General features: G+C 39.1%; 1 protein-coding gene across 6 annotated transcripts in view; it reads right to left on the bottom strand.

Moving 5' to 3' along the window:
* PALLD (palladin, cytoskeletal associated protein) overlaps nucleotides 1–5120 on the bottom strand; it is a gene marked incomplete at its 5' end in the record, with an annotated part of 172131 nt that extends 167011 nt beyond the window's left edge. For all 6 annotated transcript variants that reach the window (XM_084262803.1, XM_084262804.1, XM_084262806.1 and 3 more), the window contains one exon: nucleotides 4087–5120. In XM_084262803.1, coding sequence (XP_084118929.1) covers nucleotides 4087–5120 — 1034 coding nt within the window. The remainder of the gene's footprint in view (nucleotides 1–4086) is intronic.
* Between the last annotated feature and the right edge of the window lie 13981 nt (nucleotides 5121–19101).

Genomic DNA, 19101 nt, shown 5'->3' with positions numbered 1-19101 from the left:
ATTCTATGGTTCTATTTGCTTGCACGGCTAGCCCAGTCTCTTAACAGTGGAATGAGCCTTGGGTTTTGTCCTACGGTCCCCTCCCCTCCATAGCTAAGGGGCCCCCTCTGCTCCCGCCTTGTGTGGCTCTGCCCTTAGAAGTCAATCCAGCCGGAGGGAACCCTGCCCGTGCTGTGTGCGAGTGACCTCTTCAGCCAAGGCAGCGTCATTACAGGAAGGGCACAGAGCAGAACCGTCCCGGCTTCCAAAATTCGCAATGTTTTGAGGTACGGCTGCCGTGTTTTTCCTTTCTTGAAGATTCGCAGTGAAATGGAGACTGACAAGGAAATGTGGTTTTTTGTGGGAGCCTTGGAAAAGTAATTTTTTGTTAGTAATATGTCACTTTAAAGTATATTCACAACTTTGTGTGCCAGGTGAAGAGTTATTAATCATTATTGAATAAAACTAATTCAAGAGGGGATCATGAAAGTGTACTAAATTGGCTGTCAAAAAGCTTTTCAGGAGTCTGAGAATTTGGCGTGAAGCCTATTTGCTGCAATTCAGCAGTGGTTGCATCTGCACTCTATTGACACAGCACAGTTAAGTGTTTTAAAAAGGGAAACAAACAAACATGACAAATTAACTGAAATTGATGAGATTACTTAAAAATATACTTGATTGGAAAATCATCTACTGTTATGTCAGCAGTGTTTCTCATGATTCATCCTGCTTAGTGATCAAGCTTTGCCTTCTCAATTAATGATTCTGCAAGGGCTAAGATTCAGAAAGGAGGAGGTTACACTAAAATTTAAAGAACACATCTTTTTTCTACATTTCTTGTAAACATCTTGATATTAGGAGCCTCTGAAATGAATACAGCAATGAAGTAAAAGACCTAAGCCAGAAAAAAAACAACCCTAGTTTGTCCTCACTTCCTAGTTCAGGTGATATTCACATTAAGTTCTGGAGTCATATCACTGAAGTAAAGACTCATGTTCTGCCAGATAAAATAAGAGCAACAAGATACTAAAGCATTACAACAGTGCATCTTCTCTGTTACAGCACTGCAACCTGACTGCTGCTGTCAAACTCACCTGAACTGTCTGTATTTCATAGAAGAAATCAACGTCTAATGAGCTCTGAACAGAACTGTACTTGTGTTATGCAAGTCTGAGGTTGTTTTTTTCTGGCTGTGGTATAAAAGCAAATGCCTCTTGTAAGCTCTGTGTAGTGGATATTTAGTAAAGCTGGTTTTAGAGATCCTCCAAGCCTACATGCTGCTTATTCTAAGATCACTTTCACCCCACAAAACACATTGTGTAAGTCAGGAAGACAGAAATATGTGTTAAAGTGTAACAGACTGATGATGGTAAAAACATTCAAGCCAGCAGAAACAGTGTTCCCTTGTAGTAACACAGTATTGTTGACAGACTGACTGTCCATACCTTAATTGTGTTAGTTATGACTTGATAATTAGTATCCTATAAAAAAATATATGTGTGTCTCTGCAGGAAAGTTTCCTAGTCAAGTTATGGAAGCACAGATGTTTTCAAAACTAGAATACTAGAAGAACTATGTTCCTTTGAGCCAGTATGTATCAAGGGAATTCTCACCTGTAAGAAAGACAGCTTAGGGGTTTTTTTCCTTATAGTTGCATTACCTGTGGATATGGGTTGGCAGAGCAACTTTTTGTCCCTGAGTCATCCCTTGGCATAGAGAGGGGGGAATGGGTGGGATTCACTGTACCTCTTATAACAAGCTAAGGAGGAACTCTGAATTATTTGCCTTAAGTTGTTGTCAAGGTACCAAAGAAGTGAATTTGGTAGATGTCCTTTTTAGTGACTGCAGATGGAGTCAAGGGTGACTGGGTCAGGTTAACTATCTAACTTACAGATAGGTAAAATTAGGTGAAGAGGTCTTTAGTAACAATTAACAGTTTGGGGTTGTTTTTTTTTTCCTTAAGTGGTATCCCTCTGCCTGTTGTTGTTACTCTACTTTACAACTCAGAAGTATCAGTAACAGCATGTTAGCTGTGACTTTACCTAACCCTGCCACAAAATAATCACTAGAAGTTAACACCTTGTGTGGCTCCAGTGTCCACATCAGTACCACAGTACCTTAGTGAGGGGGAAGAAAGAATTTGAGAAAAGAAACACAAGAAGGATGATTCCTTGGCTGTCATAATTGTGTGACTTCTGCAATTCCCTTTTCCTGCTTCATGGAGGTCTGAAGGAGAAAGAAAAACTGGAAGGCTTTTGCACCATAACTGTGATCCTTGTCCTTCTTTCCCAGCAGATATTAAAAAAAAAATTAACCCAACAAAAAAACATCAAACAGAAACCCACCAAAACTCAACAACCAAACAACTGTTGATGACATGACAGGGCTGTCATATTGCTTGATACATTACAGTTATGTCTTTGGGGTAAGCTTCCTGACCTTTTGGCAAGGCTCACCATGTAATCCCTTTGTTTAGCATACTGAGATCCACAGCTTGTCTTGTTTTAGAAGGTCAGTTGGTTTCTGTTTGTAGGACAATCTAAGGGTGAATATGTTGTTTGTGTAATCCATGTGTCAGGGTACATTTTCCAGCCAGTATACAAGAACACCTGGATGTGCTTGATGCCTCTATAAATGAACTTGTGACCTTGGACAATGACCAGTGTCTTGATGTTCAGATTGTCTAGGATGCATTTTCACTGAAGACTCAGATGAGGATAAACACAATGCTGTTGTCTTCTACAGTCACAAACAAGACTCTCTGGAGATATATTCTACAAAGTAACTTTTCATCTTGGAGTGACAACATAGCATCACTTTTCAAAGCGGTAGGTTTTTTAAGCTTGTTCACAAAGATCTAAACCCTTCAAACTAACAGCTCTGTTTATTCTTGCTGCAAACCTGTACCAAAAGGTACAGATTTTAATAATATGTGAAAGATCAGTTTCAAAGGAGAAGTTCAATTATTGTCTGTAGGAAGACACTGTTTAGTGATGGATATTAATTCCTGAGCTTGCACAGCCGCAAGACCAACGCACGTGACTCTCTTCAAGCAAGCTGAGGTAACTTAATGCAAACTATCAGTAATTTCAGTGTTGAAAGACTTCATAACAAAACATACAAAGAAATTTAAAGCACAACAAGTGTTACAGGAAAGTGATTGCTATGTTCCCATAAGGAAACATTAAAAGAATTATGTAGTCTTCAGATGTGCATACAGGAAGTTCTGAATGGGGAACTACAAATCTTATCCTGTCCAAAAAGGACTTTTCAGACAAAATTTTCCTTTGAGAATATTAAATATGCTCAGTTGAGTTTCAACCAAAATAGGCTGTGAGGAACTATTAAACTAGAGGTATAATCTACCTTTGTGTGTGTTAAGCAATCATATTTGCATTAAGGTTCAGACCTGTGGAGTGGCAAACACTGTGCAGTGCTGGTTGACCTTGATTTTTATTAGATTTAGAAGGAAAGGAAGACAGTGGAAAGTACTGTGAATTATTCTTAATAAGAATAAACTGCAACACCTAAACCAAACAAAGTTACACAGCAATTGCTTTCATGTTTTGTCACTGAATGAAAGCAAATGTACATAAGTGTCACCACAACGTATCAAAAGAAATTTTGAAGTGGGGACCATCTTAATGTCTCTGGAAATATCTTATAGAGAAGGATATTTGTCTGGATTTAGAAAACTTCAGGTTATCTCATAGTATAGACTCCAAATCCCATTGGTATGGGGCTTGGAGACATTCCAGTTAATTGACAGTAAAAGCTGGATCAACTGCCTGATACACACTCTTCAGGGGGAAAACTGTGAATTCTTTCACCTAGATTAATGAGGTAACAGTCACACAGAACATGGTTACAGCCAATTCTGTTTCTAATTTTGCCACATGGCTCTTGATTCAAGAACTTCATTTTTCCAAGCAGAAAACAATGAAACACTCTGGAGAACTAAAGAAGTCAGGATCTGTTATTCCATGTGCATGACCCACTGTTCTCATGAGACTAACCCCAAGCAGGTCCATCATGATACCTGTCCTTACATACCTTCTACAATCAGAAGATGATACTCAGTGATTCAGTGAAAAGGCGTGCACTCACCTGACATCAGGTACTGGGTTGCCAGCAACTCTGCACTCCAAGACTACTTTGTTTCCTTCAGCAACTTCCTGGCTCCTGAGCTTCTGAGTGAATTGAGGTGGTGAAGATTGATTCTCTTCCATGTTGATGAAGGGGGAGCAAAGGGCTGTTTCACTCTGAGTGATGCTTTCCCTTTCAGAAAAGTCTTCTCTGTTCAGATGAACCCCAGGTAATTGTGCCTCGGGCTCAGTCTCTTGATCTGGTTTGTCAAACTCCTGGTTCACTGAAGTACTTACAGCTAGTTGTTTATTTTTAGGAGAGAGGTATCCACTGTCTGGAGAAGAAGAGTCCCCATCAGGACTTCTCCCTCTTGTCTTTGCTGCCTGTCTAAATATAGATGACAGTTCCTCTATGAATGTGGCAGCTTTGTCACACAGCTTGTTCCTGAAAGGAATTTCTCCCTGGGATGCCGATTCAGACTTTGGACCTGCCTTACACACACCTAGGCCATCTTTCTCTGAATGTTTCAGGCTTCTAATGAAGCTGGGACTAGCAGTTAGTAAAGGTGTGGTGCTAGCTTGCTTTCTGGAGACTGTGACAAAGCTACTTGCGTCTTGAGGTGCAGTGGATTGCTCTTTCTGATTCCCTGGGAGAACGTGACTTGCAGCAGATGAAGTCAGACTGTTTGCTTGAGGCCTTTGTAAAGCATCTTGCTCATGCAGTTTGGTATCCCTGAAAGAAGGATTTTCTGAAGTGCCAGAAAGAGAGCTGTTGAAACGGCGAGTAAACTCTGGTGCTGCATTCTGATCCTCCTTCATGGAACTGGCAATGGCTTCCCGAGCTATGTCAAGGCTCTTACATATCTCCTCTTGGGTAAGGAAAGCAGAGAGTTCATTTGAAAATTCACTATTCTGTGTGTCACAGAAAAAGTCATGATAGGATGAAGCTTCTGACATATTTTCAGGATATCCCTTATTGGTGCCCCTCTCTGCACAGTGAGCCTCCTTCAGCATTAAAGAAAGTGGCAATGTCTGGCTACAGCTTCTGTCTTGCATCCTGGAAGACACAAATATAATTCCTTAATAAAAAAACCTCCTTGACAATAAAAAACCCCAACCAACTGTAATATTCTGATACCTATGAGCTGGACACAAAACTGGGAGATAAGCAGAACCCAGTGGTGCATGAAATGCTGTAAACCTTGGTTCCTGTCAGAATGGGCCAGGACTGTAAAATGTTTAGGTGGAAGTGAGAGCATTTACAAGTCATTGTTCTCATGTGCCTTCCCTCAGAACTCTAAGGACATTCTTTGCACACAGACTAGCACAAACTCAATTCAGCTGGACAGAATCACAGAATCACAGAATTATAGGGGTTGGAAGGGACCTCGAGAGATCATCGGGTCCAACCCCCCGACCAATCTGAATGATTTGTTATTCCACAACCGATTTATTATTCCACATCAGTGCCATTACCCTTTTCCTGGTTTTAGCCTTATGATGATTTGGGGACTATATTTTTCTCTTACCCATAGAGAGTCTTCCAGACAGTAAACCATCAAATTCCAAGAGGAAACCACTCTTCTAGTTGAAAACACTACGAGATTCTACACAAGGATGTTTGGATTAGAAATTCCAAGCTACCGATTCAGTTTAATGTTGATAACAGGTTTAATATTATTTTACTTCTTTTCTCAATGTTTTTAACTAGCTACCTTTCAATACAATTTAGTAGCACTTTTCTCAGCACTGACGAGTGGAATATCAAGCTAGCACATGCTAAAAGTAAAACACTAAGGAAACAGATTTCACAGCCTATGTGTCATCCTGCACCATATAAGTGTATAATGTAGATTCTGTACCATTTTCACAAAGTACAGAAGCATCTATGTGTCTCCAGTTTTCTCACATGATTTTAAAATAAGGATGAGCCTTCTCACTCTAAACCCAGCAGGAAACCAGCCATCAGGGAAACTGTTCTCTTCACAAGGGAAGATTCTGCATGAAACTATCATTATTGAGATGTATTTGTCCTGCTGGTCACTAGATTGTGGGTGATATGATCTTAAAAGTAATTGCTGCTTCTGTGAACCATTTAAGGAAGTTGAATGTAATTTTTTTAATAACCCTTGAAAATGCACTGCTTCATATGGTAATTTCTATGAGATTAAATATACATAAGATTTTAAAATAAATGTATGTTCTCTAGATGGTCCAAAGTGTTTCTCCTCTGATAGATAGGTGGCTTGACAGTCATGAGATGCACTCGGATGTATTTTACATCAGCTTGTGCAAGCTCCAATTACCTTTAGTCACTTCAGCGGGGTTTACCCAGCATGTAGTCATTAACTGACTGATAGATTATTGAAATTCTTGGCTTGGCATATGCATCTCTTCATGTGCCTGCTTGTCTTGCCAAGATATCACAACTCAACACATAAAAGAGAAGTATAAGGGAACCATAGCATTTCAGGATTTGATACAAATTTTACAGAACACAGTGATAGGCTCATTCTTTGCTGGGATTACATCTTTCTTTCCTTTTATCTGTGTCTGCAGGGCAACAAAATTAGCAACCATGCCAATCTCTTGTCATCAAAATCTAAAAAAGTATATACAGTATAAATGACTACCACATAGCAGCTTTAGAGAATGAATCCGAGAAGCCAAGCAAACAGTTGGTCTAGAAGCTCAGCTGTTAAGGCATAAACTGGATGAACGCCAGGGAACCAAGGGTTAAACCTGGATAGTTTCTGTCCCCCTACTCTTAGCTATTTCTAAAACTTTGTATTGAAGTGAACAAAGGTGCTAGTTTACTATTCAGATAACTTGCAAATATCTGTGCTTCAAATGATATCTTTATTTAAATGTGATTCCTGCTGGTTCCTAGCTGGCTCACGTCTCAAAGTGATACATTACATACTCAGATAAGCTTCTCTGATTTCCAACACCAAGCTGCTCTGGTGTTTTAATGGGCTATGGGTCAGAGGACAACTTCACCTATTGCTAGCCACCCAACATTACAGTGAATGTATTATGAATGAGCCTATCTCCTCCTAAGCCTCAGTTTTATGCTGTTTTGTCACTCACTATAAAAATACAATGGCTACACGTGTCACACTTTTCAAAGCCCAATGTCTAAAATTTAGGTAAATGTATTTGTAGCTGGATATTTAGATAAAAGTGATGAATTTAAGCATAAGCCAGTTATTGCCAATTTCTACTGCCAGTAAAGCTTCTTGTTGAGAAGGGTCTGGTGCCTGAAAGTGGATGTATGTGTCTAGCTTTCGACATGTGTCTTCTAGTATAAAGCTTTTCTTTCAGCCACTGCAATACATACACTCACTATTATTTTAGAGCAATTTGTAACTGCAGTGAACTGGAGGTGAAGTATCACTAACCCTATCAAGTAGCATATAAGATCATAATTAGAAATTTGAAATGCTATTTCTAGCTTCTCCAAGTTACACTACAATGTATTTATAACAGTTTTCATCATCCTTACCCATTGGGTAACCTGCAAAGCCATATACTATATCATTTAAAGACACACAAACATAAAATACATTACATGCAGATCAGTGTTTAGCTATGCTTCCAGCGTTACTGTGTATAAAATATTTATGGGTTGTATTCCCCATATATTTAAAAATTACTCACAAGTAAATACATATTTTAATATCATGCTGTTTAAATATTTATTCAAACAGTAATATAGATGCCCTAAGGAATAATATGGCAAACAGTAAATTCTAAATGTATTGGATTACAATAATATAAAAAATATTTGAATAATTAATCAAATTAAGGCATTCAAGAAAGAAATAATGAAATATGGAAACCCATAGAAAATCAAAGGACTCATTTCAAGAGAAGTATTAACATCCTGAATTGGCAGAATCTGTTGAATGAAAAACTGGTGCTTAAAAAAAACCCAACCCAAAGCCAGTCTGTTCAAAAGAATAACATGAAAGAAGAAATGCATCTAGTAAGAATGTAAAAAGGCACATATTTTTCATCTGAATTTTGAAATCCTGCAAAATTAGTCCCCAAAATACAATAATTTGAGTTTAGCAGAAAATATAAAACAGACCTTACAATGAACAGGCCAATATGAAGAGTCTCAAGTATAATTAATAGCAGGTAAAGTTGCTTTTTTTCCTTCTTTATCTAAGTAGACTTAAAGCTGCTCCAGCTATTCACTACAGATTGCTTGGTCCTCGGTAAGCATCGAGAAGACTGTGGCCTGTGTGTTACATCTGTCCTCTGTGACTATGTAATTCTTACCCCGCTCATCTATATTTGGTAACTGAACTCATGTTTCAGCAGACTGCCGCTATCTGGAATTCCAGTAGCAGCAACGTTAGGCCTGGAAGTGGCACAGAGTTCTGTGCACTTACCCCATGGGGGTTCAGAGAACTCGGGTCATTTAAATGAGTATTTTTTTGTGGTATTTAACACAGTATTTTAGCCTGGTTTAAAACATTATTCTGGAACTTTAGGATGTGATTTTTTGCTCATTAAAGGGCCCACCTCCACAGGTCACAGGGAACTGTGTGAAAGTTAGTTTTTGAAAGAGAAATTTGTTCTACAGCAATTTGTCTCAACTGATTTTTAATTTTTAAATAAAATTAACTATATTTATGATAATATATAAATAAAACAATTGGCTTTTTCAACTGAAAGCAGCTTAAATTCAATAGCTCAAAAACCTAAAACCTCAAAATCCTCCAGGAAAAGAAAAAAGCATAGAATCATAGATTCACTGGGATCAGAAAAGACCCTTAACATTTTTCAAGTTGTCAGCAGAAATTGTCTCTTCATAATAATAAATAATTGTTACTCAGTAATCATGTGTTACACTACACAAATAAACTTACCTATGAATTTTCTCATTGCAAATGAGGTAATCCTATCGTCAGAAAAGAAGTATCTCCCTTAGAAATGGCAAACACACAAAATCCCTGCAAAACATGTATGCTGTAAAAAGATGGCCTCTGACAGATGTATTAACACTGAAACAATCAAAATGCATTTCTGGTTTCTGTAGCCTCGTAGAATGTAATGAGTAGCATAGTGACACCTCCCTTACTGTCTTTGCTGAGGAAGTATGTTCACCTCATTAGGAACTCCTGCGAGAGTTTTGTCTTGGAGAAGGAAAAATTTCTGCCCAACTTGTGCCTTTTCAGACACGTAATTTCCTTCGATGCTCAGTGAAAGGAAGAAGTAAACATGAAGACTGCTGGTTTAACCTACAGACTTTATCACATCATTTCCAGAAAGAAAAGCAACATGTGGGTAGGACTGTTTCTGCCAGATCACAGCCTGTTGGGAGTCAAATTCTCTGATGTAGCTAGAAGAAATTCTACCTCCAACTAGGCATTATAGACCTTATAGACCTCCATCCCTTCTGCCAGCATCCATTGTAACTGGTCTCTCATTTGAATTCATTTTGTGGGTAGGCACTTATTCTTAGCTCAAGGTCTTCTAGGTATTTGGGGGTTGGACTTGATGATCTCTTGAGGTCCCTTCCAATACCTACAATTCTGTGATTCTGTGCTATTATTGCCTTGCAATTTTTACTGAAGTTTATTCCTCCGTAACACTTGAAGTGCAGCAGACTCAGTGTTGTGCAGAAGAGGCTCACAGCTCCCTGTGGGTCCCATACCGTCTTTATGTGTTGCCAAGTGCTGGTGTCACACAGTTTATTTCAGTGGTTAATCTAGTATGTTTCCTTGCATCTTCATACAGGCAATCAGTCCCCTAACCAGAGCTTTCACAGATTCACAGGTACGGATTAGGAGTGCTTACTTCACAACGTACACAAACCCCATTGTTATCACTTGGGATCCCTACCAGGCTGTAATGGAATTACCAAAAAAGGATTTTATTTCATGGAATTTTACAGTAATTTTCATGTGTCAGATAAACAGAGAATCACCATTCTAAAAATTCCAGGGCAAAAACTGGACACAAAAGGAGCTGGTCATGTAAGAGTTAACCATGGCATGCCTAATTTTTAAGCAGTCACCCCACAGAGTGGAATCCAGGCCCGGTGTCAGGCAGCAGCCTCTCCACTAAATGCATAAGAGTTAGGCACCTTGGAATGGGAGCCAAAAATAGCCTGCATATAAACAGCAACAAACTGCCTTGGGCTATCTTCAGCATTTTCTACAGGGAGGGGCTGGATGAAATCCTGTTTCTTGGAATTATATGTTTAAATTCTCACTTCTGGGAAGGAAATATATCTGCCTGGAGACACCTGCAGAGATAATTTTTAAAGGAACTGAGCTTTTATGAACACAGTTGCACTGGCGATTTGTGTAAATCAGGTATGCCTGTCACTTTTTGTACACCATGATAGAAACATTCACCTAGAAGGTGAAAGATCTGTGCTTAGTTTATTCCTAGTGGCTTCAAATGTTAATGAAATACTCATCATGACTTGCAAGCTTACTAGGGTAAGGTTTTATGCAGCTGTATTAAGCCCTGAACAAATTTCCCTCATGTCCCTCTACTAAGATTTAGGGAATGCTTCTATCCTTTGACCTATGCTGAGTCTTTTGGAAATTTAACTTTTGACAAAGACCTTCCATTTTCATTGCAAAATCTTGTGTATTTTCCTTTACAATGGTGGTAGACTGTGGTAAGTCACTATAAGCAAATGTTAGAGGGACAGAAGCTTACAATTACACATTCTGAAAGATAAATGTGCAATAATATGCAACAATGTAATAATTTAGCATTTACATGTAAGATATTAATAATAAGATACAAACAGGATAAAATATATTATACAGTATGTGCTCACTCTGTTCCTGTTGCAATATTGTGCCAAATTCAACCGATGAACAGAAATCCAAAAAGGCAATACTTTTCAGTACCAACAGATTTGCTGAAGTGTAGCTGGAGTGGTCTCCTGAAACCCAAAGAATAGTTTCTAATGCTAGTCAGCCTGAGTCATTCAAAACCTCAGGTCACGAACTAAAGCCTTCCATTCCAACTTACAAAGATGTTACACAGTGCAAAAGATTTTCATTGTTGATTGGGTAAAACCAAAACATAATAACAAGCAGGACTCTTCAGTAGCTCAGGTACTTACCTGAGAAAGTAAAAAACCTCTGTTACACTCACTGTTACTTTGTATCTTATATTAAATAGCTTCAGGATAAAACACATTTAGATAGGCAATCTCCTTTCCAAGACCTAGAAGTCAAACACCAGTCTGCAAACTTCAAGTAAGAATTTTTAAAGAGCTGTTTCTACTTTAAGCAGAGGACAGATACAACCCCCTTCACTAGCTGCCAAAGAATCTTTGAGTTATTTCAGTCACAGACATTTTTTTTCTATCTCTGAAAGTTAAATAAAAATAATCTGGTCAGCTCTGCTTAAACATATTGCCTTGCTGCAGCTTGATGCCATACAAAGCTTTGTTGTTTTGTTTAACATGTTTAATTTTGCTTGTGAATATATTTGTAAAAAAAAAAATTGTGACACAGGACTAATCTGTGTTTTTTATTGAGTGCTTTCAAAGTACCTACCTGCTGGAAGTGTCAAACATAGTGAAATGTTCAACCGTTTTTCCATGTTTCTGGAAGAGTTTGCCAGAGGAGTTTCCTAAGAGGAAGCTTCAGAACTGCAGCAGAAGATCTCATACACCTTCGGTTTCCCTAGCAGAGACACTGGGAGTTGGTCAAAGAGAAATGCAACAGTGGTTAAAAGTAAACTGTTAAAAGAACAGTAATAAATCCCACACCTTTCTCTTACAGAATCAACAAAGTGATGCAAGTAATAAGAGATCAATAAATTAAAAATACCCCAGAACTTTCCAGAATTGCCACAGCTGTGATTAGGATAAGAAAGTGTAAAACAGAAAAGAAAGTTAATAAGCACCTCACAAAGAACTAATACTGTTTCTTCAACTGGAGAAAAGACGAAGGTTCCTCAGTCCAAAATCTGTGGTATCCAAGATCTTGCTGCAGCAACCTACCTCAGCCTGACAAGCCTGTTACTCAGCCTCCCTTACCTCAAGGTTACTAGAGCACTTGTAATACTATTCTCTCTCAAGATGCCATGTTTTTTAAACTGTTGCTAGCCAGGCAGGTAAAACTGAACTCACGGACAGATTTCCACAGAGGGTGTCTCCAGTGTCCCTTAAAATCTCAGAGACAATTTGTTGGGAAATTGAGATCCTGTGTACAGGGATTAATGTGCTTTTGCACCTCGTGCTGTGAGGCACTGTGGACGCCCTCTCATGAGAGAAACCTAGAACAGAGCTACTCCATCCTTGCCAATAAGCGAGGATAAACCAGTGACCTGAGAGTCAGCCTTTTGCCTTTCCAAGTCCTTCCACTCTCAGGCAGGCGTACGCGCTCCGTGTGAGGCGCTGAAGAAGGGCGGGAAAGGGGTCGCTGCTGAGGGAAAAGAGCGGGAAGCGGGGAGGGCGGCCCAGCGGTGGGGGAAACGAGGCGGGAGTGAAGTAGGCGCTGAGGTGGCGGGCGAACGCGTCGAGACGAGCCGCGTCAGGCGGGAGAGCCCGGCAGCCTCTCCGGGCGCGGGGGAAAGCGCTGTGAGGAGAGGGCGGGAGCGACCGCTGCAGCCCGCCGCCACATCTGGCGGTGGCGACCCGGAGGGAGGGTGTTGTAGCGCGGCCGGCGCCGAAGGGCCAGCCCGGCTCTCAGGACGCGTTGCTGAACCGCCAAACTTCCCGCCCTGGGGCCGGCACGTCCTTCAGGCACAGCACTGCTGACACGCTTCTCGCTGAAAGCCCTCCTCAGAGCACAGAGCACGCGTAGGCACTCTGACTGGAAGGTACTGGCGTTTTTGTGGGAAAAAGTCCTTAAAAATCCATACGGGCAAGACTCCCATCTGTGCAGAAGGCCTAGAGATGGCCTTTCCACCGCCTGGTCCCATTAAAATTAAACAGCATTAAAGGACAAGGCGTGAGGCACCAGCCAAGTGGCATCACGAGTACAAAGGGGCCATCATGCCACACTGCAGCGTTTGGGGATGTACGCAACTAAGAGGCCAAGCAAGCCTGTAGTACAGCTGGTGACTTTAAAGCATAACCCCCCCCCCCCCCCCCCAAAATCCATTTCGTGTTGAAGAAACACATGGGAAAGGAGTGAAGGATAGAAAAGACAGGTCTGATGCAATCCCACAAGGGCAGAGAAAGCAAAGATAACATTTGGCAGTGCAGCTACCCGGCAATGTAATCGAGATTGGATAGTCTAGAGTGTACACATTTCAGATCGTCTGATAAATTTAAGAAATACAAGCAGCCTTTTTAATGCATTGGCTCGGTTCATCCCTGTTTCTAAGTCTTCTAAGGAAAGCGGTGCAGTAAATTATAACCAAAACACTCTAGTGGAAAGTCTGTGTCAGAAAAGTAATGTTCTAACTTAGGCAGGCTGATACCTTATATACTGTTTGAAAGAGAAAAACCCAAACCATAAGCCTTAGGTTGTTAATTTAAGTGTCTCAACTGTGCAAAGCAGAATTAACACTAATATAGTTCTTAAAATTAAGATTTTTCTTTTAAGTAGTCCACATGCAAGACCTCAGCTGTAATTTTACCTAGTTTCAGTTAACTGCTTCAGCTGTTATTTTTATCTATTGATTTTGCCCTGTATTCTGTAAATGTTAGTCATATTCATGTGTCCTTACCATTTCTCCTATTTTTAAAATTTATTATGCTTCTTATCACTGCCTGTGCCACATCTGAAAAGCTATCCACCCCTCTATGCCCTGTGTAGTATGGAACTGCTGCTTAACTTTAAGCATGTACTCAAGTCCCATTCACATTAGCCATAACCCGTATACATCTGTGAAAAATACATTTCAAACAAATCTAATTTTTTTTTAAAGTAAAACCTATTTGAATTTGGGCATATCATAAAACTCTCATAGCTGGGCAGTGAGAACAATACTCGATAGCATCACATGGCACCTTTTTATGTTGTGTGTACTCAGCCTTTGTCAATGCAGCTCAGTTAGACCTTCCTCTTCGTAAGGAAAATGATCTCCATTAGATTAATTTTAGCTGCAAGCCTATAGTGCATATTTTACATGTTTATATTCACAGCCAGTCATGTACTCAGATTCCTTCTTAGCATGTGAAATGTGTTTGATCTGAGCAGGCACAGACAGCACCGAAGTTCAATACCAGATTAAAGTCTCTTTCTTTACAAGGGGATTAACTTTGAAGAAGGAATGTGCCTGTTTCAACAAACTGTGAAATGCTGATCTCTAGGAAAATAAATATTTACTTCTCTCTTTCCTTTCATCACAGCACAGCTTTACACTGCCTTACCTTTTTTAACAGCTATCACCAAATGTGTTTCTGCAGTCTGTAGGAAGGCTCAGCCTGACACCTCAAAACATGTCTGGTGCAAGATCAGGGCGGACAGCTGTGTGTTGCTGCCAGAAGTCATAGCGCTAAACAAAGACAAATGTGCAAGAATGTGACATCCATACTTGTGGAAAGAGGAATGAATGCTGCTGAAGGAGGAACACTGAACAGCTGATTACTTCCGCTGTTAACCTCAGTAGGACTAAATTAAAAAAAAAAAAAAAAGTAAGTTAAAACACAGCTGGCTATTTAGAATGAACTGCTGAGAGATTTGTCAGTCACTAGCTTCTATTAGGGAGACACTTAGCTTGGGAGTATTTTTGGAAAGAGTTTCCATGGAGTTGGAGAGACTTCAGGCCTTTTGCTTTTTACTGATTGGCCAACAGACAGGTGCTGAAAAAGGTGGTGGCAGAAATATTCCAGACATAGTGAATGTCATGTGGACAAGTAACGGAAACTTACTTTTTGGTTCCTGATAGGCTGTGTCATGTAAAAATGTAACAATTTTTCCTTTCTCTCTTTCTGATGTGAAATGAAAAGAGGTCAGACAACCACCAGTGTTTACAGTTTGGGAGCCCATGGTTAATGGCTTAAGACTAAAGCCAGAGTGAATTGTTAAACGTATTTCTAATTTACAAATATGTTTGGGGTTTTTTTGATTAATTTTAGCTGCAAGCCTATAGTGCTTAAAAGCCTAAAACCTTCAAACAGAAAATTATTATTCCACTATAAATTAGGGATAAATCATGTAGGGCCAAATTTTTAAAAAATACATTGTATTTTAAAAATACATTTCCCTAAATTTTTAAAATACAATGTATTTTTTTAAAATCGGTGCTTTTAGGAATGAAATAAAGTAAGCCTAAGAACCTGGGAGAAAGCTGGATCCTTTCAGTGGCAACAAGAACTTGCGTGGATGCACTGAGAATCCTTTTATTTCATAGAGTCACAGACTGGTCTGGGTTGGAAGGGACCCCAAGGATCACAGAGCTCCAGCCCCCTGCCAGAGGCAGGGACACCAACCTCCAGGCCTGGAGCTACACAAGGTTGCCCAGGGCCCCATTCAACCTGGCCCTGAACACTTCCAGGGACTCCATTTTGGAGTGAATTTATAGAGGTTGTACTCCCAAACTGAATCCACTTCTTCTGTCAAAAGCAAGACTTTGAATTTTGGCAGAGTATTGATTTTGTACTTATAAGTACGTCTCTCTCTAGGCATTATAGCTTCAGAGCCAGTGACTAAAAGTTGTGGGGGTCGGGTCCTGATATTTTGGCAATGATTGACTGGAAAAATGGAGGTCCAAGTTTTTGAAGTGAAACAAACTGTTAAATGTGTTCTCCATTTAGATAGGATCAAGCTTTTTCCTTTTCCTAAACAGTGATCATTTCTAGGGAAAAATAAAATCGAAATTTGCAGAGTCAAATTGAGTACATTCAGAAGGTGGGGATGAAGAGCCACGTGAACATATTCCAGACATAAGTTGGTAGGTTCTACCTTTAAATTCTGCAGCATCAGATGTGCACTTTGTAGTGGATAATCCCTGTCAAAGAAGGAATCATTAACAAATTCATGTATGTCATAGTTGTTGAATGAGAGGTCATTTGAGTTTCAGTGATACTTTATACAGCAATTTTCTGGTCCTTATAGGAAGCTGTATTAGTTAGCTGCATTAGAGAATCAGACTGATTGATCAGTGAACTGATGAACTCTCTTTAAATGGTGAAATCTTACAGATAATCATGCAAAATATTTAGCCAGTCAGGGGAAGAATGTGGATGCAAAAGGAAGCAGGTCTAAAGGGCCAAGACAGCCACCCTTTAATGGTGAAGCAAGTATGCATATGAGAGTTAAAAGCTGTTGGTGAGACAGCTGAGGGAGCCACAGAAACAATGATTTGCCCAAGTGGATTACTAGAAACACCACCTTCAGACTGAAATACAATGTCTGGCTTTACCATCAGAACTTGACTGGATCCATAGAACCTGCAGATGAAAGACAGGAGGTTTTTGTGATGCTTTCATAAAAGGCTCTGGAATTCTAAGATGTCACACAAGCAATTTCATACATATATTATTTGCTTTGAAATTTAGGCAAGGGTAAAGCTGGGCTGTAACCCCCAGAACTTAGGCAATAAATCTTACTGAAAAACTTCTTACAGTACCACTAACTGTATGGTTGCATGGTTGGACAGAAAGAGAGGCAGGTCTGGTGTGCAGAATTAGGATCCAACAGAACCAATCAACCTAGACTTGACTTTACATAACAAGAGGGAGGGAGAGTGGCACCATAAACAAAACAAACTAAAAAGCAATCTGTTTAATTCACTTTGTTGCCACCTTCAAATCCTAAAATGATTGAAGCAGTCTGGAGAGTTAGAAAGTTTATGTTGATACAGTTTTAGTGGAGGAAATCAATATTTTTTATATGGAGTTGGGGTAATAATTTTGTATAATATGTTTTTAGAAACATACCTAGTGTACAGCTACAATATCTAAATACACAGTGTTGAGGAATTAGTTAACACAAAACTGCTAGTATTTTGAGTAATTGGACTTACTGTATGAGAATATATTGCAGAGTTTTGTGATCAGTGGATATATAACTTATATGTAAACAGCATTCTTCTCTCTAATTTTTTTATGATTCTGGAGTATTACTTTCAATTTAAATCCCAAATTCAAAGTAGTCTTATGAGTAAGTCTGGTGAACTGAAATTAAAAGCTTCCTCTTGGGGGACACACTCTGCAAGTATTTAGTCACAGAGGCAACTACCTGAAAAGCACCTCTCCTCTGCAGACATCTAGGTATGTTTGACCAGCAACTCTCTTCGTACCTTTCTTCCACAAGTTGGTTGGATGGTGTAATAGTCCAGCAAGCAGTGAAGCCTACAGGGCTTCCTCTATAGCCAGTTTTGATGCTCTTCGTTTTCCTGGGCACTTGTATTGGTCTTGAGTGAGAGTGAGTTTGCAGATTTGGGAGTTGCACAGAAGGAATGGCAAAGACCATGATTAGGGTTGTTAATATCCCTTGACTTCGAACCCTGATTAAATAAATTAGCAAATATGATTTACCAAAACTCATAAGAATAGTTAGCTTTCATCTTTCAAAGCTCCATTGACTTCATTTATACAGTTACTTAACTACCAAAGCTTATAAGATTTTTTTTCTTAGAGATACCCAGAAGGTATGATAGATAGAACGACATCTGTCTAATAAGCATATGTAGACTGAAAGGGGACAGTCATGGCATCTGCAGCTTGTTTTGAAAATGGAAATTGTAACAACAATCTCCCAGCTAAAAGCTGGGAAGGAAAAACACTATCTTTGGAGGATCAAGGTGAAAATAAATGTGACTGCAGAGAATTTTCAAAGGCAGCTTCTTGGGGAGAAGCTCAGCAGATATTGACAGTCAATGAGTTTAGTAAAAACAGATTTCAGAAATCCATGTAAGAAATTAATTCTGTTTTGTCTTTCTGAGACATTCCTATGGTTTGAGGAAGGTACTTTAATCAAAGTATCTTTTTAAAAGTTTATTTCAGAGCTTTTGTTCTAAGTATTTCCCTATTATTAGACCAGACACAATTGTTCTGATACTTCACCAGCATTCTACATGGGTAGGTAATAGTTTGTCTCAGAAAATGTTGGTTTTAACCAAAGACCTTGATTTTTGGTCAGTTGCAAGTCAAGTAGATACCGACGCCTTTCATGTACAGACTTTGGCCCTTGCACAAGGCTTTCAAGTTCCTAAATATAACAACTTTGAAAGCAGACTGCACATTTGTACAGGCTTTTGCCTCACTGCTAAGGTCTCATAGAGGCTGCATATGATTTATGTCACATAATACTTGCAAAAAAAAAAAAGACAGAAGGAGATGAAACTAGTTTATCCATTCCTGTCCTAAGTTCCTATGTGATTTCATTTTCATTCTGCTTGTAGACTTAATTTTGTCTGCAAATGAGTGGTGAGTATTGTTCTTTCACAAAGTTTGTTTATTCTAAATGATATAATTTTGGATAATAGCTGATGCAGAGTGAAAATAAACCTTTTCAAAAGTTTGAATAATACTAGAAAAAAGGTTTCATGTCGTCAGAATGTGTGAAGTAGTCAGTTGAGTATCACTGGTGCTCTGTGTGTTTTTTAACCAACTCAAATGTATGATGTGTCCTTTACTCAGCACAAAGGTTAAGGAGTTCTCAAAGCCTTAATATTGCTTTTACCTTGAATGTTTCACTGTATGTGTGTATGTTTCATTACTAACTGGTGGCAAATGTGCTGACTATGATTTTGTTTTGAAAATATTTTAAATGAGAGAAAATACAAAATGTAAATCACTTTTATAAAGCAATGAACATGGAATTTATGGAAGCCATTTAGCATTTGTTAACTAAAATTTCACAAATACTTAATTTAATTTGATTTATTGGTAGAATTCAAAAGCAGAAAAACTCCTTGAAGAAAACCAGAAAAGGATGAAAGATGAAGAGAGGAAAAAAACCCCAAAGCCAGAAAGAATGGAAAAGCCTTTGCACTGACAACCAAATTAAACAGAATTTTAGGTCTGGAATAAATAAGTTAAAAGATTTCCTGGAAACATGTCAAACTAATTCTGTGATATTTACTGCAGAAATGTCTGGTTTGAAGGCCTGTTTTCAAATGTGGAAAGCACAATCCCTAGATAAAGGTA

The sequence above is a fragment of the Gallinula chloropus genome, assembly GCF_964237585.1.
Source record: "Gallinula chloropus genome assembly, chromosome: 4".
NCBI classification, from domain to species: Eukaryota; Metazoa; Chordata; class Aves; order Gruiformes; family Rallidae; genus Gallinula; species Gallinula chloropus.
Note: the sequence above shows the minus strand (reverse complement) of the source record. Positions and strands in the feature narration are given on the sequence as shown.